General features: G+C 46.8%; 1 protein-coding gene across 2 annotated transcripts in view; it reads left to right on the top strand.

The window, feature by feature from the left end:
- LMNTD1 (lamin tail domain containing 1) overlaps positions 1–22,616 on the top strand; it is a 1,465,565-nt gene that overhangs the window by 1,193,608 nt on the left and 249,341 nt on the right. For both annotated transcript variants that reach the window (XM_085652774.1, XM_085652773.1), the window contains exon 11: positions 11,847–12,039. In XM_085652774.1, the coding sequence (XP_085508900.1) occupies positions 11,847–12,039 (193 nt within the window). The remainder of the gene's footprint in view (positions 1–11,846; positions 12,040–22,616) is intronic.

Genomic DNA, 22,616 nt, shown 5'->3' with positions numbered 1-22,616 from the left:
TAAGGCAAACATCTTGGAGACCTCCTCCTTGATATATGCTCTGACCTTTTCAGTCACCCTGTAGGCCTTGTGCCTCACAGGAGTGCTGTCCCCGGTGTCCACATCATGGACACACCACTGAGTGACACCAGGGATTAAGGAGAACAGATCAGGGAATTGTACCAACAGATGGCGACAATCTTGCTGCTGCTCAGGGGTCAGTGTGTCAGAGAGGACAACACCATCCACTGACCCATCTTTTTCTTTTGCACACAGGAGGTCAGGAAGAGGCTCACTCTCCTCCTCCATCCCAGCATCTGTGGCAAGGAGCATGCCCACTTCGGACCTTTCTAAGTGGGGCTTTAACCGGTTGACATGCAGGACCCTTAAGGGGTTCCTGGGAGATTTCAAGTCCACCAAGTAGGTGACATCGCTCTTCTTCTCCACAACCTCAAATGGTCCAGTCCACCTGTCCTTGAGCGCACAAGGTTCCACAGGGGCCATGACCCAAACTTTCTGACCAGGTTGAAGCTCAACCAGAGTGGCATTCTGATCGTACCACCGCTTCATCTCTTCCTGGCTGGCCTCCAGATTTGCCTGAGCAAGATCTCTGAAGCGCCGAGTCTGGTTCCTAAAGGCCAGCATGTAACTATATACATCCTGGGGAGGTTTCCTGGGAGATTGCTCCCAGCCTTCTTTGACCAGACTCAAAGGTCCTCTTACCGGGTGACCATACAAAAGCTCAAAGGGGCTGAACCCTAGAGACTTCTGTGGCACCTCACGGTAAGCAAACAGCAGGCATGGCAAGAGGACGTCCCATTTACGCCTCATTGGTTCTTCAAGACCCATGATCATGCCTTTTAGGGTCCGGTTGAATCTCTCAACCAGCCCATTACCTTGAGGGTGGTAAGGAGTGGTAAACTTGTAGGTTACCCCACACTCCTTCCACAGAGACTTCATATAATTCGAAATGAAGTTGGTGCCCCGGTCTGACACCACCTCTCTGGGGAACCCCATGCGGGAGAAAACACCCATCAGTGCCCGTCCCACCACGGGGGCCGTCACTGTTCGGAGAGGGATGGCTTCCGGGTACCGGGTGGCATGGTCCACCAAGACCAGGATAAACCTGTTGCCCATGGCTGTCTTGGGGTCCAGTGGCCCCACAATGTCAATTCCCACTCGCTCAAAGGGGGTACTGACGACGGGAAAAGGTTGGAGGGGAGCCTTCTGCTTCCGCCCACTTTTCCCACTTGCCTGGCAAGTTTGACAGGTCCTACAATGGATATCTGAATCCCTTCTCATCTGGGGCCAATAAAAATGGGTGACAAGCCTGTCATAGGTCTTGTCCTGCCCCAGATGTCCAGCTAACGGAACGTCATGAGCCAACCCCAGTAGGAAGGCTCTGAAGCGCTGGGGTACCACCAGCACACGGGCTGACCCAGGTTCAGCAGCCTTAGGCTCGCTATACAGGAGGTCGTTCTCCCAGTAGACCCAATGTGATCCTGACTGATCACCTGTCGTTTGGGCTGAGGCCTGCTGCCTCATACCCACAAGAGAAGGGCACACTTTCTGTTCAGCACAAAATTCCTCCCTGGAGGGACCACCATCCTGCTGCCAATGGGTCAGCTCGGGCAGGTCTCCCAGTTCGGCCACTTGTTCTCCTGTCGGTTCCAGGGCATCCCCCTCAGGGTCTGCTCCCTCCTGGACCGCGGGAACGATGGGGGACGGTTTCCCGCGCCCCCTGCCTCTTCTCTTCACGGTTGGGACCTGGGCCATACTTTCAGGCTCCGGGCCCCCATCAACACCCTTACTGACTGACATGGACCGGGTGGTCGCACACACCCACTCAGGCAGACCCAACATTTCCAGATGCGCTTTTCTCTCCACCTTAGCCCAAGGGGAGTCCTCCAAATCATTGCCCAAGAGACAATCAACAGGCATGGCGGGCCTCACAGCAACCTGAAGAGTACCCGAGACCCCTCCCCACTCAAAGGGAACTTGAGCTACCTCACACTGACTCTGTGAGTTGTCAGCAGCTACAACGGGGTAGAATGCATGAGGGACCACCTGCTCTCTGGACACCAAGTGACACTTGACAGCTGTCACACTCGCTCCGGTGTCTCTGAGAGCTTCCACCCTATGGCCATTAATGGTCACCCACTGCCTATATTTCTTAGTGTTACTAGGCAGAGGGGTTGGAGGGACCATTTCCACGTCTCCTAACGAGACCAGGGACATTTCTGCGGGACCCCACCCACCGGGGGCACCCATCTCATCCCCTCCCAGGGCTACACTCGCTACCTGACGAGGGGGTGCACGCGGCGGTGCATTCGAATCCTTCATGGGACACTGGGGATCATAATAACGGTGTCCCACCTGCTTACAGGCATAGCAGGTCATGGGGCCCCTGTGAACAGGTTTACCTGTCGGGGCCTCTGGCTTCTTTACAGGGGGAGGCTGGGAACCCTTCCCTTGGTTCCCTTGGGGACTACTTTGGGGCCCTTTCTGAAACTCCCTCTGTTTACCCCTGTCCCCCCCACTCTTCTGCTGGGGACCCTGCCCACCTTTGGCTGAGTCTCCCACTGGACCCTTGTGGACCCTGGTACTGACCCAGCGGTCCGCCTCCTCAGCAAGTTTTCTAGGGTTAGATAGCTTGCTGTCAACAAGGTGCTGGCGTAGCTCTGGAAAACAGTTATTAGACAAGTGCTCCCAAGCAAACAAATCATAAAGAGCATCATAACTATCAACCTTGCTACCCTTTATCCAACCATCCATGGTTCTGCAGAAAAAAGACACATATTCAACCCACGTAGTACCAGGCAACTTCTTACATTCTCTAAAGGTTTGTCTGTACTTTTCTGGGGTTAAGCCATATCTCAGCATTAAAGCATCTTTCATATGAGTATAAGACATCCTATCCTCAGCAGGAAGGCTCAACAAGGTATCTCTCCCCTCGTTTGTAAAGCGGCTCCACAACCCCGTTCCCCAATCCTTCTCAGGGACCCGGTGGGCCAACAATGCTAACTCATATGCTTTAAACCATTGGCTAATATCTTCATTCTTACTGTAATCTTTGATCACATCCTTAGGAAAATAAAACCTACTTTCTGCAGGCACGGATGGAGTGCTGCCACCAGAGGGATTCAACTCTAAACTCTTAGTTTTAAGCTCCATCTCCCTCACCATCTTCTCACGTTCAAACGCTAATTTCTCTCTCTCAAAATCTAATCTTTTGCTCTCCATTTCAGCTTCTCTCTTGCTTCTCGCATTCTCTAATTCCAACTGCCCTCCTAATTTGAGTTTTGCCATTTCTAACTTGTACCCCCTCTCCTTCTCCCTGTCTTCTAATTCTTCGGGGGAAAGGCTCCTAGAGGACGCACTACTGCCTGGAGATGACACTGGCCCACCTGTGGGCTCTTCCTCTTCCTCTTCCTCTTCCGGTACCACCACCGGATCAGAGGGATTTCTGGCCTCTAACCAGGCCTTCAGCGCTTTGAGGAAGCCCTCTTTCTTGGAGACACCTGTGGTAGGAATTTTAAACTGCTTGCAAAATCCTTTTAGATCTTTTAGCGTGTAGGAATCTATCTTCTCCTTATCGAATTCCCCCACAACATTCTCCACAGGTGTAGCAGCTCCGGCATTCTCCATGGTCAAAACTGGCAGTGTTTAAGAAAATAAGCTCCAGGAAAGCGGAGAACAAAAATAGAATATCCTACCAAACAGACTGTGGCTGCGTTATGGTCTGCTTTCACTATGTAGCGTACACTAATCACTGCACATGAGTCATAAATGCAAAGTTCAAATCCTCACCGCTGACCACCAATGTTAGAACCGGCGGTCTCTAGTTGGCAGAGGTATACACTTCTGACAAATAGGGACCAACCAACTCTAGTCAGGGCAAGGGGATTACACACTCAGATAACCCCTGCTACCCCCTTGGTAGCTTGGCAGAGCAGACAGGCTTATCTCAGAGGCAGTGTGTTAAGCATTTATGACCACATACAGTAATAAAGTGGATACACTACAGATGGACACGACACAGAAGTTATTATAAAAATAGTATTTTTATATAAGGCTTAGCACAAGACCAAATAACGACAAAAATATACCACAGTCTTAATAAATACTCTTTGGAAGGAAAAATAATAGTTCAAGTAAGGTTTCTTCTTGGCAAATAGTTCTTTAGCAAAGTATTCTTCTGAGCACAGTTCTTTGGCAACAATGTAACCCCCACAGGAGTCACACGACGTCGAGGCTACAAGATTCCCAAGGTTCGGCGTCGACCGCGAGGAGCGCTACGTCAAGCCTGGAGTCGCAACAGACCCCACAAGTACAGTACCTTGAGAACGAAGAAAACGAGGATCCACGGCGTCGAGATGTCGGCGTCGATCGTGCCTCGGAGTCGGGTCAATCCGCAGCGGCGTCGAGGGATGTCGGGCCGGAGCAGCGCTCACGGCGTCGAGACGGGCGTCGAGTCGATGCGATCAGCAGCGGCGTCGGGACGGGGTCGCTTGGAGGCAGAGCCGATACTCACTCCTCACTGGCGTCGATACCGGCGTCGAGACGGGGTCACTTGGAGCCGGGGCCGATACCCACTGCTCACTGGCGTTGCTGCTGGCGTCGAGACTGCAGATTTTCCCTTGTGTACTGGAAACAACACTTTCCAGCAATTCAGTAATTCAGTAGATGGGGAAGTCCTTTGGCCCTGTGACTTCAACAGGAGACTGGCACTCTTCCAGTCCTTGGAGATTTTCTAGCAAGTGTTCAGAGAGTACACACCAAGTTCCTCTCTCCTTGTTCCTTGGCAAAAATAAAGAAGCAGCTTTCAGGTTCCTCCACAGCAAAACAGCACTCTGGCAGAAAGGGGAGGCAAGTCCTTAGATCAGCAGGCTTCTTGTCCTTGGTACAGGTTTCCTTGTCAGAAGTGATCTGAGTTCTTGGTTCAGGGGTCCTTCTCTTATACCCCTTTTTCCCTTTGTTCCCTTTGTCCAAGCAGGGCGATTCCCACCATCTCAGGTTTGTTGTGGGTGTTGCCAGGCAGAGGCACCTGGCCTATTCACTGGGCAGGGCAGAGTCCTCAGCCGCCCAGCAGGAGGCGGAGCCAGTATTGTCACTGGCAGGAGCAGGGCTATCAGTCGCCCAGCAGGAGGCGGAGCCAGTATTGTGTCAGGCAGGGCAGGCTACTCTTCCCTCACTCTACGTGTAAACGCCCCATTCACCCCCCACTGACTCACTCAGACCTCTGGAGCCATCCAGCCCCTGACACACACACCAAACCAGCAGAGACCGGTAGATAGTTGGACAGAAAATAGCCACTTTCTAAAAGTGCTATTTTCAAACATAGAATTTAAAAACCATCCATCCTAAAGGGTGTGTTATTAAATTCTGAGTTCAGGGATACTAAACTCGACTTGCTACCATGCTCCCTGAGTCAGATAGATTATAATGGAGTTAATAATCAGTCTGCCCAGTCTGGCCTATTGGAGGCAGGTAGCCCTTCAATAGTGAAAAACGAAAATGGCTGTAATTCACTATTAGGTCATGCCACACACATCAGGGCATGACCTACCTTTTACCAACAATGCACCCTGCCCTAGGGCCTACCATAGAGGTGTCTGAAATGTGGCAAAGGGAAGGTTTAGAGACTGGTAAGTAGGTTTCCTTACCAAGTCGACATGGCAGTCAGGGACTGCACGCAGGCGCCGCGGTGGCAGGCCTGAGACACATTTTGCACGCTGCTTCTGTGGGTGGCACAACCAGTGCTGCAAGCCCACCAGCAGCAGTTAACTTACACGCCCTTGGCACGCGCAGTGCACTAGACTAGGGTCTGAACAGTAAGTCAACCAAGCCAATCATGGTAACACCAATCAACGTAACAATTTAGCATAGGGAGCACTTGCACTGTGGCACTGATCAGCAGTGGCACAGTGCCCAAAGCAATAATCCAGCAAAAACATCGTAAACAGAGGAGGCAAACAGAAAAAATGGAGGAGAGACTCATGCCAATGATGCCAGGTCTAACACTCCCCATGTACCGGAGTCCACAAGGGCACTTCAATACATATATAGCGTGATCAGTCTTACAATTGTAAGCACCTCTGATTTTGTGTGGTGATGGCTCCAGAGTTGTGCTATATTGAGTCTTGTTAATCCCGTATTCACCTACTCTGCATTTGCGGAAACCTTAGCTACATCTGAGCCAATTCCCAGTGGTGAGTTCAGGTAAATTGCTCATGCCTAAGTCATCCCTCATGGACCCTAACTCTTTTATATGTAAAGCCCAATCTAATGGGGAGTGTCAATCCTATTGCTGGATCATTTTGCACTAGATACCAAAATGTGTTTAGTATCTTACAGAGGGTGTTGTGCTGTGAACTGCAGTGAGCGATGAGATTGTTTGTGATGTTTGACCCTCTGTTTGCATGGTTTGAACAAAACTGGTTCCTGTTTTAAGCACTTTTCAGTGAGTGAGATTTTGTATAGCTTTATGGATCACATCCTCAGGATACCCTCACTCACTTAATCTTCCTAACATATCTGCAATGGCTACCTCAAATTATTTCTTATCACTGCAGTTTCTACGTAGTCTAAGTGCTTCTCCGTAAGGTATATTGGACACTACACTTGCTGTGGTGTGTTACACCACAGCAGTTGGTTTTCTGTATTTCTTAGTATGCAGTTTGTCTATTTTTGCGTAAATCAATAGATCCTGGAAGACCACCTCTGCTTTGCTTATTGAACTAGTGAAATGGAGATTTAAATCATTCAAATTGATATCAGAAATAAATTGTTTGGCACTTTCTTCAGACCCCTCCATTTGACAAATAGGTAATTGATACGGATGTCAAATATGTGTTTGAGGAAATCCCTAGTGTCTTGACTGTAAGATGGAAGATTTTTTACATAGTCCTGTAAGAAGTCATCTACATATTTAGAAGTACATTCCATCAAACTGTCAATTTTACAGATGATAGAGCACCCAGGTGGTTGTGGTGGATTCTTGTGCACCTTAGGAATCAAATACATAACCAGTGTTTTTAGATTATCATTTTTCAGGAAACTGTACTCCTCTTGAGTTAACAATCCCTTGTTGGGCCATTCACTTAATTCATTGTGAAATTCAGGTTTGACCTGTTTGGTCACTTGAGTGGTAACCTTCATATAGAATTCACTGTCATTCAGTTGATGCATGGGTTCTTTCAAATATAGATGTTTGGGCCAGAGCACGATATTGCCGCCTTTGTCAGCACTTCTTATGACTAAGTTTGAATCAGCTTGAAGTTTCTTAATCAGTGTGTCATATGCTGCTCTATTCGCATTGTGTCTGTTCCCTTTTTAGGTCTCGCCTAGCGTAGGCTGCGCAGACATGCGCAGTCTCGCTGGCGAGATTTTATGTTTTTGGGTAGCTTTCACTAGCAGGGTTTAAGCCCCGCCCTTCTTTTCCATTGGCTGGCGTCTCCGTTTATGATAAACAGTGGCCAGCCATTGGAAAAGAGCTTCCAGTGATGTACACTTTTCTCTTTTAGAGCCATCCCAGTTGGACTGGCTCATCTGACTTCCTGCTGGCGTAAAAGGTTTCATATCTTCTTTATGGGGCCAAACACATGGCCCCATAAAATCAAGAAACCTTTTAGCAGACGAGGCCGTCCAAGTGGGACGGCAGAAAAAGGCGACGAAAACGTCATGGCGAGCGCATGTTATTTTCTTACTGTCACGCGCTATGTCACTGTAATCCGTGATTTATCTGCAGGGAATCCTTCAATGCCATACACAAGCACCTTCATGGCATTTTGTGCCACAGCAGTCGTTCCTAAACATCTCTAGCTTCCTTGCGTGGAGACAGTACAAGCAATTTCCGGGCAGTTTTATATAGCTCGAATTCAACCTGGAGGTCTCAGGGCGCTTTACAGGAGCACCAGCTGTTCCAGATGGGCACATCCATGTTTTATTAGGCGCGGGGAGATGAAGTGATTTGCCCAGAATCACAAGAGGTTGAGCCGCAGAGACTCGAACCTGGTTACCCAGCTTCGAGGTCATATGCTCTAACCGTTAGGCCACATCTTAATGAATCCAGCCTGCAGGGACAGGGGCCCCTGTACTTACACTCCAGAGTGTGTCACTCCTGGGCGTGTCACTCTTAAGTTTGTCAGTCCTGTGTGTCTCTCCTGAGGTTATCACTCATGGATGTATCACTACCGGTGTGTCATTACTGGGTGTGTCATTACTGAGGGTGTCACTCCTGAGTGTGTCACTGTGGCGTGGGGTAGAGCAAACAACCCCGTATTTGTCACCATGTTCTATTTGTATGACTATGCTTGTTTAAACCTGAGATGCGCTTGGTGGGCGCTATACCCCGACTTTGTCGCGTGAGAGCTTGTGTCTCACTCTTCACCGACCAGCAGGAAGTGCGTGAATCTTCTCGGAGCGAGGGCTACATATGGAGGGGGAGAGTGCATCCCCCACGAGCACGAGAGCATCTCTGAGGCCCGTGACAGTGAGTGCACGTGTGAGGGTGTGTGAGATCCGCAGAGCCGTGTTTTTCGTCTTGTAGGTTTATATAGCTCGAACTCAACCCAGAGGTATCAGGGCACTTTACACGAGCACCAGCTGTTCCAGACGGGCACATCCATGTTTTGTTAGGCGTGGGGAGATGAAATGATTTGCCCAGAATCACTAGAGGTTGAGCCGCAGAGACTCGAACCTGGTTACCAAGCTTCGAGGTCGTACGCTCTAGCCATTAGGCCACATCTTATTGAGTCTAGCCTGCAGGGACAGGGTCCCCTGTACTTACACTCCAGAGCGGGTCACTCCTGGGCGTGTCACTCGTAAGTTTGTCAGTCCTGTGTGTCTCTCCTGAGGTTATCACTCCTGGATGTATCACTACTGAGGGTGTCACTCCTGAGTGTGTCACTGGGGCGTGGGGGAGAGCAAACAACCCCGTACTGGTCACCATGTTCTATTTGTATGCCGATGCTTGTTTAAACCCGAGATGCGCTTGGTGGGCGCTATACCACGACCTTGTCATGTGAGAGCTTGTGTCTCACTCTTCACCAACCAGCAGGAAGTGTGTGAATCTTCTGGGAGTGAGGGGCACTTATGGAGGGGAGAGAGTGTATCCCCCATGAGCACGAGAGTACCTCTGAGGCACGTGACAGTGAGTGCACGTGTTAGGGCATGTAAGATCCGCAGAGCTGTGTTTTTTGTCTTGTAGGTTTATATAGCTCGAACTCAACCCGGAGGTATCAGGGCACTTTACACGAGCACCAGCTGTTGCAGACGGGCACATCCATGTTTTGTTAGGCGCAGGGAGATGAAGTGATTTGCCCAGAATCACAGGAGGTTGAGCCACAGAGACTCGAACCTGGTTACCCAGCTTTGAGGTCATATGCTCTAACCGTTAGGCCACATCTTAATGAGTCCAGCCTGCAGGGACAGGGGCCCCTGTACTTACACTCCAGAGTGTGTCACTCATGGGCGTGTTACTCTTAAGTTTGTCAGTCCTGTGTGTCTCTCCTGAGGTTATCACTCCTGGATGTATCACTACTGGGTGTCATTGCTGAGGGTGTCACTCCTGAGTGTGTGACTGGGGCAAACAACCCTGTACTGTTCACCATGTTCTATTTGTATGCCGATGCTTGTTTAAACCCGAGAGGCACACTTCACACGTACTGTAATGTACAAACTATGCACAATCCGTCATGCTCAGACTTCTGAATGAAAGGCAGCTACCGTTGAATAAATAAACACTGATCGTGTCTCCCAGCTGTTTCACATGCAGACCCCACAGAGGGCAGTGCTTCGACGCGCACCCTCCGAGCTTTGTAACACTCACTTGCAGCCTCCGACTCTGTACACCTCCAGAGCCACACACCTATTCCTATGTGTACCTCTCCTCTGTCCCCGGCCACACGCTTTCTCAGCGTACTGAGACTCCCCTGGATGTCTAGCTTCTCTTTACTCCTCTTGGCGCTATGTAGTATGCTACAGGAGCAGGCGCAGTGCTGTGAGGTGAACAAGGGAGGGCGCCTCCTTTCCTCACAGCTGTGATCGATAGCAATCTGAGTATGTCAGGCATGTGAGGGGGGGCACCGACCACCAAAAAATACAATAATTCTGTTTTAGATGCCTGCAACTGTTCCACAACTACAACGTGTCAACAGCATCGGTAGTCATAGGCGCACTGTTGACACATTCTGTATTGTGCACACCACGCACACACTTGACACTTACTGTAGTGTACACACCACACACACACTTGACACATACTGTAATGTACAAACTATGCACAATCCGTCACGATCAGTCTTTTGAATGAAAGGCAGCTACCGTTAAATAAATAAACACTGATTGTGTCTCCGAAGTCCGCGCTCGGCATTACTCACAGTGAGGACTCTAGAATCTTCCTTTCAGAAACTGTTGCTAAGCTCGAAACTTCATTAAAGGTTTGCAAGATTTGGCTCCCTCTAACCCACGGCTCTTAACTTCATTAGGTACGCCTTCTGTGTTGTGTACCGTTCCCATTGTACCCTTCACACTTTGTAGCACACAGTGTAGACAAGGGCATTCATAGAATAAACAAATTGGACAAGTCCTTGGTAGGTATGAGGGTCGTAGTTCGTGACCTGTACCTACGCCGGAGGAGCGTAAACAACGGTTTGTTGTTAAAAGAAACCCCTCACCCACCTACCTAGTAGGTGGCATGCTTCACCATCGGGGTCCAGCGGGATTACCGAGTGTAATCCAGCTGTGCTTCGACGCCTGAACTACAGCTGAGCGTTTAAAAAAAAAAAAAAGTGTACAGTGCTATGTGCGGTGAAATTATGTGCTAAAGATGTCTCTAGGAAATTCCCTTATGGAAGTTTTAATGAAAGGGTCCTAGGACATGAGTAAAAAATGTAATCAGGATATACTGGAGGTTTTTAAATTGAACCTCTATATCTCATTTGTTTAAAAAAGGGTGTAGGTCTACTAGTTTCAGCCTTCAGAAATGTTCAAGAGGCTTTCGTCAGGACCATGAGTGCGTGACCCAAACAAAGTGGGGGGCACGTTGGTGTAAGTATCAGCGCACACCCTTCAGTGCGCTGTGAGTGTAGTGGGATCTTATTACTTACAGATCCTATGCAGCGAATACTTTAGTTCTGAAAGCTAGCTGCCTCATGGATCCGGTTTATAATGTTACACCCGTATTTAGACCATTTGTCTGTGGGTTGTAAAACATTTCCACCTACGTTGTAGTCCGGATCCCCCCGTTGTGGCGGGATCCGGACTACAACGTAGGTGGACATGTTTTACATTGTAAACCGGACCGGAGTCAAGAGTCAAAAAGTTGTTTGAGGTACTGTCATTTGTTTGTTGTTGGCATGTTTTATTATGTGCTATGTGTGTCTGGTCTCACTCTTTGTTGTATAGTAGTGCTGTTGAGTTTACTGTCATGTTATAATGCATCTTTTATTGTGTTGTCATTGGAAATTGTTATATTGTTTTTTATGCTGTAACACTAAGATATTTCGGTCAAGCAGCATTTTCTGATGAACTAAAATAGTTGAAACTGTATTTGGCAGCACTTCAAAATCGACATTTCCCACCATCTTGGACAATGTAAAACACATTTGTGTGCAAAGTTTACAAGGACAATTTCAAGCATAAATTTGTTAAATGTGTAGGCTGATCTGATTTTTATGAATATGTGTAAAGTAGATGTTTATGTTAAAGTTTTCTACAATTTTCTAACTTGAAATCAATATGTAGTAAATGTCACTCAATGTAATCATGTGTGTTTCATTCTATATATTTGTTTTGCTATTTGAATGATTACCATTAAGTGCTATGTATGATGGTCTGTCTCTTTGTTTCTACTTTTTCAACAGCTTGTCAAAGTTCAACAGAGATACACCAGGCAGATTCTCTGCCCGTCCTGGACACAAATGCTTTAGGGCAAGGCACAGATTACTTTAAGTCCTTGTTCAGTAATTTAAAAAAAGAAGTATCTGACCATCACTCCTTAAAGAAAAGAGATTTATTATCTTCACCAGAGCAAGTGTATAATGCAGCGACTTCTAGGTACCACATAAGTCTTTAATCCACATTTCAGTGACTATCTGCTGTTGCTGTTCATCATGTTTTTTGAGAATTATTTTCTACTGTAGAGTATTTCTAGACTACTTTTCTACTGCTTGTCCCTCAAATGTAAGTAAGTAAGTAATTCTTTATTGCTCAGTTAATTAAAACGATTACAATCAGTTACATGTAATACGTGCAAACAAGCATAAAATACAAATTTATCTGGAGCCACCCTTTTTATAAATGAGTTTGTTAAAAATTATGTCAAAAACATTGGAACAATTTCATGAGGCTAAAAAGTGCATTGTGGAAACTTTAGGCATCATTAGCACTTTCCATAAATTAAGATAAGAGTAAGTCATTATATGGCCCAGAGTGTCTATGTTAAAATACTTGCGACTGAAAGACCTTAGGGCAGATTTGAGCAGCACTGTCAGGTTGGCATGACACTTGAAAAATAGGCCTTCAAGGGAGCCTTATGGCTAGTTGCAAACAGCTTCTGCTGTTTTATAACGTACAGACTTGCGTTGGGGTGATTGTTCCTTGTCAAAGCCGAACGGGGCAAATAGATTTTAATTGCCGTATGGATTTGCTTTGTCCAAACTCTCCCTTCTGTTCTTTTTTTTTTTCCAGAAATTTGACAAGGTGACTTGCTAATTGGATGTTTTTGCCATCAAAGCATGCTTTGACCGCCTGCCGGCATGTTCTTATTCCCAGCTTCTTTAGGGTTGGTTTTAGATTATATCTGCGCTCCTTTTCCAGTCCTTTGCAAATGCATATTAAGTGAAGGATGTCCTCTTTTGGGTCCCCGCATAAACGGCAGTTTGTTATAATTTGGGGCCGTTTCCATGGGGGAAGGTGGTTTTGTGATGGAATTATGCCCAGCCGTAGGCGTATAAACCTCTCATTTGTGAGCCGTGTAAACCCGACTCCTAGATAGCTTTGACAGGAGCTGCTGGTATAATTTTGGATGACTGTCCGGCCGTGAGCCCTGTTGGCTAGTATTGTTTTGTCCTCTATTAGCGAAATTATTCTTACTGGTTTATTTACTAGCTGTTTAAAGGTATTATGCGATCCAATGCTCTTCCAGGCTACTTGTAGTTCCAAGGAGTCTATTGAGTGCTTTAGATAATTTGCAGCTGCGCACTTATTTTTTCTTTCTAACTCCATCCAGAGATGGTAATTCAAGCTTGAGACTTCGGCTCCCTGAATTTTATGCCAACTTTTGGCATAGGCACCCATTCGTTCAACTCTGATTCCTCAGGCCAAATTCGAGCCTTATTTGTGCCTGCGAGGTGTAATTAGGCAGGTTGAATATCATTCTCATTGCCCTGGCTGTTATGTTGTCCAATATCTGCGCGTCCCTCCATCGGAGGCATTCGCTTCCGTAAGTAATGGCCGGTGTTAGTTTAGCTTGAATCACTTGTAGCAGTGGGGTAAAGCTACGGCCGGCTGTTTTCGTTTTGAGATTCCTCAGTGCGATTGCTGTGCTGATTCCTCCCCTTTTTATTGCTTCTTTCTGTGGTTGAAATGACCCTTTTCTGTCCAAAATTACGCCCAAATACTTATATTCCTCCACTGTTTCCAGTGTTAAGCCGCCCATTTGCCAGCAAAACTTGAGTGTAGACGTATTTGCGTTTATTCTCATGGCTTTTGTTTTTGAAAGGTTAATGCTGAGGCCATTTGTTGCAGAATAATTGTATGTTGTGTTGATTAGGTGTTGTAGCCCTATCAGCGTTCGGCTGATCAGCACAATGTCGTCAGCATACATCAAGTTCGAGAGGTTGAGTCCTCCTAAGCTCGGGAAATGAGAGTTACTTTCGCCTAGTTTCTGTGAGAGGTCTGACATAAAGATATTAAACAGGGTCGGAGCTAGCACGCACCCTTGTTTGAGGCCCTTGGTCGTCTGTATTTTACTTGACAGGCGGTCTCCTGATCCCAACTTAATTTGTACCCATGTATCCATATGTAATAACATCAATTGTGATAGTAGGGTTGATGATATTTTCCTGTTGACCAGCTTCTCCCATAATAGCTTTCTGTTGATGTTATCGAAAGCTGAAGTAAAATTGATTAAACATACGTAAAGAGGCAGATTGGCGAGTTTAACAGCGTCTATTAGAAGTGTTAAAGCCAGAATGTTTGTCGTTGTTCCCATTTGTTTACGAAAATTTGTCTGGGTGATGGGAATCAGAGCATTTTCGTTCGGCCATTCCGTAAGCTCCTCTAGTAAAAGACCAGCATAATATTTGGCCTTGTTGTCAATTAAGGCACCAAGTCTGTAATTTTTTGGATCATTTGTGTTGCCTTTCTTATGAATTGGAGCTATTATTGAGCCTTTCTATGAGTCTGGAATTGTTTCGGTGTCTGTAATCTGTTTATACAATGGGGATAACGCCGCTGCCCAGTATTCTGGGTTTCGTTTGTACAGAATGGGGGGGATTCCGTTGGGGCCCGGTGCCCCCTCTGTCTTTCCTTTCGCTATCCTACGTATTATTTGTTTTTCTGTAAAGGCCAGTGAAGTAGTATCCGTTTGTAGGGAGCAAACTTGGGTTTTACTGTCGGGTTCTGGTGGCCTCGTTATGGAGTTCCTTGGTGCTGTGTTAAAGTGAAGCAGAAGGTATTCGGACCAAGCTTCTTCAGTTAGATGAGAATTAATACTGGGTCTTCTCGGGTTCTGGAGGATGTTCACCATTTTCCAGAATCTTCTGCTGGTGTTATTTCCTTTTGCGTCGTGGAGCAGCTTAGCCCATAGCTCTTCCTCCGCTTCCTTTTTTACGTGCCAGATTAGTTTTTTTTTTAATGGTTTTTAGTTTTTGCAGTTCCTTTTGAGCGGCGTTTTCCGGTCCATCTCAATGTAGTTGCCGCAGTAGTTTGTTGATATTTCTCTTAAGGTACTTTAGATTGGTGTTTTGTTTTATTAACTTGTCATGACCATCCGTGGTATGAGGACACTTTATGGGGCTTTGTAGGTTTTGGCCTTCCATTGTTGTATGGGTCTATGTTTTCCTTGTAAGTGCAGACCCAAGGCTGCTCGTGAATTGCTCCCATCGACTTAAGTTGTCTGTCTGATTCACAGTGCTTTTTTCCCACAGTTTTTTCGCTTCCTTCTCAAAGCCTTCCAAGTTATGCGTATTACATTTTATTCTTTTGTTTGCCACCGAAAGTGAAGATCCTAAATTTACTGCTGGCATGGTTACCACTACCCCGTAGATGTTAAAGGTGATCTCTTGTGGTAAATGGTCACGGGCTGACATTGTTCCTATTCGGAAGTCCAAAACTTTGCCAAAAAGTTGTAGGGATGAAAATGTAAAGTCTATGGTTGAACTAACAGTCGAATTATGGAAAGTGGCTGCCGAGGGTCTGTCGTTTGTGAAGCGACCATTTAGAGCTACCAGGTTAAGATGTTCTAAATCCTTTAAGCTATCCCTTGCCAGCCGGTTTTGTTTTCCCCATTTGCTTGCCTCTTGTTGTGGTATACCCCACGCCAAGAACTGGTCTTCTAGAAGTGATTCCCTTGTCTGGGGCCCTCCAAGATACATGTTGAAGTCCCCTGTTACTATGAGGTTGGATGTTGCCTCCTCTGACAGTGTTTTTGTCACTTCTGCAGTCGGTAGTTTCAGCCCGGCTTTTTTCTCATGAGGGTGTAAATATACATTTAGCAGTATTAACTTTTGCATATGTTCTTTTCCCCATATGTCCAGCTCTATTATTTTTATGCTGTTGTTGCCTAACTGTTTAGCGTCTTTGTACTTTATTTCATTGAAACTCTTTATTGAAGTGTAAATTGTTTGGCTTCCTTTTAAGTGACCGTATTAAGCATTTCTTGTAGCTGGTAGATGATATGCTTTAAAGCCCTGTGTTTGGTGCAGTTGATCTGACCATGTCTCTTGGAGGGCAATTATGTCAAATTTTAGGAGATAAATTAGAAACTGAGTGTTGTCAGCTTTGTTCCCTAGTCCGTTTATGTTCCAAGAACATATTCTTAATTGATGTTTTGTTACGGTGTTTCGTTGCGTATTTTGTCATGTCTTCAAGGCCCTTGTGTTAATGGTCCTTGCTATCCAATTCCAGTCATTGTGTCCAAGTGACCCTTGCGCTTGCCGGTTGCTCAGTGAGTTGGTGTCCATCCTTGAAATTGATGAACTTTGGGTGCCCTTCAGGACACTTTCCGTATTCAATGTTTAGGTCTCGCCTGACCCAGCGCATGCGCTGGTCTGGCGAGACTTTTTGAGAGGGCTCCAAAAAGTGCTACCAGGCCAGCCTAGAGGTACAGTGCATGTACGCGGGCGCCGCGCTTGACCACGATTACTTTCACTTTCGCGGCTGCGCGGCGGCTTTGATGTTTACCGCGATGGATTCAAGTTTGTGTTCCTGTTTATTGGAAAAACGTCTTGATGGTAGCACCTGTTTGCAAGGTTTACCCTTTTTCGTTTGTCGTCTTTTATCTGCACAGACAACTGAGCTTGCAGATGTATGGGAGCTGCACATTTGCTTAATCGTTGGCCCTTAATAGGGCACAGGTTGGATCAAACATTGACGCCAGGAAGGATACATAGCTAAGGCAAACACACCTTTTTTAAAGATATTTAGTCGATCAGCCTCCAATCCACCTACAGCTTTCAAGACCAGGCTTTTGTATTGTGTATTTTGCAGATGGTTCTTTCATAAATCTCTTTACGCTCGGCACCCTTATCCTTCCAAGTAAGGGGGAGATTTTTTAACATTCTAAATAAAAATAGTATGAATGTATTGCCCTAGAAAATGTCTGGCTGCAAATATAGAAGTACCTCTTGGGGGGACATGGTCTGCTGCTTGGGAAGAAGGCTGCAATCTCAAGCTGCTCCAATATCAAAGGCTGTAGTGTTCACAAGTGAGGTGCTGCCTGCAGCCCTAGGACTCGTGTGATGACTTGGATCCCCAGTAGCTGATTTCCCTCGTGGGACGAACTTAATGAGTGTCATCTGCTCCTCTGCACCAGTACTAAGAGGAAACTCTAGCACAGACTCAAATGTGACAGTGTGAAGCAGCCTGACATGCTTGGGCTCCCATGCACTGTCGCATCACTCGCGCGTGTCTTCGTTTTGTGACTCACTGCTTCTCCACTACTCACCTGGTCCAACAGCCATGTTGTTGCTTCTTTCCTGGAAAGGAGCCCAGAAACCAGTCTGAGAGGTACAGCATGCCTGACATCGATGAAGCTTGAGGAGAAAATGAGTTTTGAGTCAGAACGAGGAGAAGGGGCAATGGGACTTGATGCTTGGTTTACTGAAGTTGTTGTTAAAGTAGTGTCACAGAGGAAGACACCTGGAGAAAGCTTAAAGGATTATTAGCAGGGGAAAGGGAGGACGAGAGTGACAGGGATTTATTGGCCCCCAATAACAGGAACAGGGTGTAGGCCATGACACCTCGGAACAGGCACTTCCTGCGAAGGATCCAATTGAAGTAATGCATACACCTTTCATCAACCACTGTTCATTAACATATTGCGGCCTTGGACTTCCAATAAAGATTGTCTAAAAAATATATATTGACCCATCATCGAGGGTTAAAGGTCCTGCTATGTCACTTCCAGTGATATCCTGGAATGGCAGTGGCCTTGTGAAGCTTTATTGAGGAAATTTAAAGGACGGAAGAAGTTTCTTTCGTTTTGTGCATTCCTAGAGTTAGACACATCATTCTGTAGTTGCTAATAAACAGTGAATGTCATACATGTCCACGTTTTAATCAATTTCCAGCCCATTTCCAAAGACTCGCCTGCCTTTACTTTCCTACTGCCCGAAGAGGAACTGTGCCTGACACTGCTACATCCCACCTCTGTGGCTTTAAATCTGATGAGTGCTCATTGGGGGTTTCCTCTCAGACTTAAGGGCTACAGCTGGAGAACCCTTGGTAGCACTGACATGCTTACAGTCATGAGACATGACTGCAAATTAGCAATAGCTGCAGGTATGATTGCCTAGGCATTGACGCTTCCGTGCGGATTCAGGTATGCCTGCTCTGTTATACTAATTCTGCTGTTTGGCTCCTGGGAATAAATTCATACAGCCAGGAGAAATGCGTGGGAGAAGCCCTTCTCAGCATCATTCTTTTGTTATTGCATATACCATCATGTCACCTGTGTGTGCCACCACACAGAAACAAGGAGCTGCTGTGAGCAACCAGCCCGGGACCGCTGGACCCCAGGATATTCTGTCTGGCACATAAAACCAGACAAGCATTGGCATAGCCAATAGGTCTCGCTTTTGGGACCTTATAAGTGCTTAGCCATGCAACAGTTGATGTTGTTGCACCAAGGATATTGTGCTGCATAACTAAACACTTATAAGTTCCCAAAGGCGAGACCTATTGGCTATGCCAATGCTTGTTTTTGTTTGTTTTGAGGGCTGCAATAATCTCTCTCATAATGAGCCTGACATAGTGGTTCTGGATACCCTATTTTTTCCTGTCTTTTTAGGCATATCCCCCATGCTTGAAAGCGTGTTTCCGTCTCCATGATTCTCTTTGCTATTTCCTTCGTAGCCCATGTTGTTTTGGTGACCTCGTGGTCTGACAGGTAGTTATAATGAGCAAACTCCACAGATTCTAGGTCATTCGTATTAATATCCGTCAAGTCACTGATAGTGGATAAAAAGTGTAAAATGTTGCCTCGGTTGAGGATATCGCCTCTGCCTCTTGACTTATACTCAGGAATGAGCAAGATTATGCCGCTTTCGGCTCCCTCCTGCCTCTGGTCCCGTTGTTTGAGGTCTTCTATAACTAGTTTGACCTGTGTCCAGTCTGATCTCTTACCGGTTATTGGCTCTTCTGCCTGCGCATCTCGTTCCTCCGTGTCTTCTTCTGGCATAGGTCCCTGTTTCAGGGAGGCTCCCTTGGTTCCATCTTGCGACGTTCCTAGCCTTTGGGTTATTGGGGGATCAGTACTGTCTGCCGTCGTTGTTCCATTGTTGGATTTGATTTTTTGGTGAATGGTTTCTGTTTGGTGCTTGGTGTTTGTACCTTTACCTGTATGATTGGAGTGCTGGCTTTGTGCGATTTGTACCGTCTCCTTGGCCGGTGGTGTTCTTATGGTCACAGTTGGCCTGTCTATTTCTGCTTCATCTTCTTCTTCTGTAGTCGAGTTTACCACTTTAAAGAATGCTTTTATGTTACTGGTCTTTTTTCTCCCTTTCCTTTTTTGTTTTCGCCCTCTTTTATTTTGCTCCCTGAGTTTTTCCGAGCTTCGTTTCCCCATGCTTTGGCCATGGGGACTTTGATGAGTGATAGTATCTAGGACCATCCCCCGTTGCCCCTGCATATGGCAGGGTTGTGTGTTCGCTTGGGCAGAGCCTTCCCTTTGTTGTTTTTCTACGGGCATCATTGAGGCTTTCCCTGCAACTGCTGCGTAGGTTTTGTTTTTAATTTCCTCCAGGCTATTTGGGCTGATTGGCTCGCCCCCGCTGCTGAGGCTGCTGGGGTCGTTTGCAGTGTTCAGCGGATTTACGCTCCCAAGCTGTTCTTTTGGCTGGCTGACCTGTGGCTTTGTTGGTTCGTTCGCAATACCTGAGTTAACTTCTTCTCTTGCGTTGTCGGTTGTCTTTTTTAAGTCCAACAAGATGCCCCCCAGTAGTAGTGGAATTGTTGTAAGTTTGTCCACAATTGAGTAGCAGGCACAACTCGGCTGCACTATTTTTGTTTCTGCTTGGACCCTCTTGATCATACCGTTCATGTCTGCCAGCTTGTTATCGATTTTGGCAACATGTATGGCTAGGAAATTTAGGAGGGATAATTACATATCCATTTTTTCCGAATGGTACTGCGTGGCCTTTATTGATAACTGTAACGTGTTTAACAAGGAGGACCATAGTATTTGCGGACCTTTTGAATGCTCTTCTGTGTTTGAGATCGTATCGGGTTCTTGTTTGATGTCTCGTTCAATGTCTTCCTCCTGAGGGATAACTGGAGAGTATGAGGCTACTAGCCTCTCCCACTCCTCTGTTGTAAGCTGAGGGGTGTCTTCTGGCTTGAACGTTTCCATTTGGTCATGCTCATGCTTTAGCTCTGTTGTTTCAATTTCTTCTCTCATTTCTGCTTCTTCTGCATGCTCTCTATTCAGTGTTTTTCCTAGCTCTCTGCCGTCTCCTGCTGGATCATGGTCTGATTGATTCACCTGGACTGGGGCCTGGTCTGTGGCGGTGACCGCAACCGGATTGCTGGTATTGACTCCTGGATTTGCTCTTAATTGATCCGGCGCATTAGGGGCCTTTGTACATAGCCATCTTAGGATTTGTGACTCGTAATTACTGGATAGGTCTGTTTTTCTATTGTTAGTGAGTTCTTGATTGCCTTGCTCAGCCCCTGGTGCTGTAATTAATGGCTGCAAAGTTGGCAGAATTGCTATCTTCGGCTCAAGCGGGTAGCCCCTTTCGTTAGTGGTGCTATTATTACTATTGTGAGTTTCCCTGCTGTTGCCGTTGCCAGTGCCAGTCGTTTTGGCTTGGGTTGGGCTTCCCTTGGGAGTGTGTGTTCTCAAATCACCATCAGCCTTGCCCTCCCTCCCACTTCCTTGATCTTGCTCCCAACGAACCCTTATGCGTCTCTCATGTCTCGTTATATCTTGTGTCACATTTTTACTTTTTTCACTTTCTTCGCCTCCTGGGGCGGAAATTTGGATGCTCCCCTCGGGTTCCATGGGTGAAGGGAGTCCCTTGAGATTGCTAATTGAGGTGCTTAGGAACGAGCCAGGTTCTTTAAAAAATTTGAAGATTGTGTAAATTTTTGGTTGGTGACCCTTGATTGCTGGTCTGCTCGGGGTTTCCGAGTCTGCCTCTTCACAAATTAGGACTTCTGGTGGAGATGGCTTATGCGCCAACAGCAAGGTATTTGTACCGCTTAGAGCTTTGTGCTTGCTGTTACTGCGCCTTCTTACTGGAGCGTTGGTTGTCGCTTTCCTGACTTTCCCTGACCTCATAGTGCTCTTGAGGGACTGCAGTTGTGACAATTGTGACTAACCTCCAGGCGATTAGTTCTCAATTATCTGTATGCTTGTCTGTTAGCCATATATTTGCTTGCTTTGCTTGCTTGCCTCAGGTGGTCGATTGCTTAATATTGTTTGGTATTGGTTGATTCCTTTGTTTACTTAAATTGATTGATATTGATGTTAGGTTGATGTTGTTTGGCTAGTTTAGCTAATTTCCTGTCCAGATTTTTGGGTAATTTCTCTGCGGTGCTTTTTCAGCTCCTTCTTGGTGCCACGTAGTGTTAGTGTTAGAAGGCGCGAAGGCGTAATGTTAGGCGTACGAGGAAGCCTAATTCGCCCCCCCTGGTCAGCCCCATTCGGCCTGTTTCCACCTATGTCCACCTGCTTCTACCTGGCAGAGCTCAGCTCTGCTCCTGACTCTGTCTCTGGCTCTTGATCCAGGCGCCTGCACCTACCCCCGCTCCGGCACCCATGCTGCAACTGCTCTGTCGTTGTGTCTGGGAGTGCACTCTGGGGGATGTTGGATGGAGGACAAGCGGGGCACACGGGGCAGAGTCGCGGGTGTTTCCAAAGAAGGTATGTGCCCCCGCGCTCTGCCAAGGGCACACACACGCTGCGTCCGCCGACAAAAGCTAGGGCAGCCGCGCTTGCCTCAAAGGTTCAGGAGCTTTTGGGAGCTCGGCGGCGCCAGCGCCTGCGCCTGCAGTACCTCTAGTGGGCTCGTGCACACCGTCTGCATTCTCCGCTTTCCTCGCTGTCGGGATATCGGAGGGCGTCAGTGATACTGGCGGCTCTGAGATACGGCGCTGAGATACGGTGCCACAGGGGAGGGAGACTGCTAGTCTCTGCTGCTGCTGCTCTGCTCTGCGCTGCTCAGCTGTGGCTACTCTGTGACCACGCCTTTCCTCTTTATCAGTCTGTGAGCCACCGAATACAATTGTTCAAATGTCCCTCAAATGGTTTTGCAGTAGGGAATGGGAATAGTTACTACTTCTTTAGTGTGTCGATTGCCGTAGGATGTTGGTTGAAATGTCAACATACTATTGTTGAGTTGATTGAGAGCTGTAGAGTTTCCTCCAGACTTGGAGTGACTACATATAATGCAGTTTTAACACATGTGAGGTGAGTAAACGCAATGTGAGGATAGTCTGCAATCTGCATACACAAACCAGTCTGTTATAGTTTGAGGATGACAACCTTACTGACAACCTAACCTCACTCAAGCCAGCCTCACTCAATCCTATTAAGAAGATGTCATTCCCTCATCATTCACGAAAGTCGTGACTAGTTAATCCCTCTCACCCCTTCTAATCAACTGCAACACATCCATCATTGAAGGCATCTTCCTAGAAGATTGACCAAATCCACCTACACCTATAGAAATCCAACCTAGCCCCTGATGACCTCACTATCCGGCCCATCACCCATCTTTCTTTCATCGGCAATATCAATGAAAACTCAGGTTACCCACAATTGCAAAAATACATTAAACGTAACCTTCCCCATCACGACCGACTACCAATCAGGCTTCAGATCATGTTACAGCAGTGAAATAGCCATCCTACAAATTGTAGGCCTCTCCTTCCTGATCACAGAAAAAGATGACCCTGTCTTCTGT

Source organism: Triturus cristatus, chromosome 4_1 (genome assembly GCF_964204655.1).
Source record: "Triturus cristatus chromosome 4_1, aTriCri1.1, whole genome shotgun sequence".
Classification (NCBI taxonomy): Eukaryota; Metazoa; Chordata; class Amphibia; order Caudata; family Salamandridae; genus Triturus; species Triturus cristatus.
Note: the sequence above shows the minus strand (reverse complement) of the source record. Positions and strands in the feature narration are given on the sequence as shown.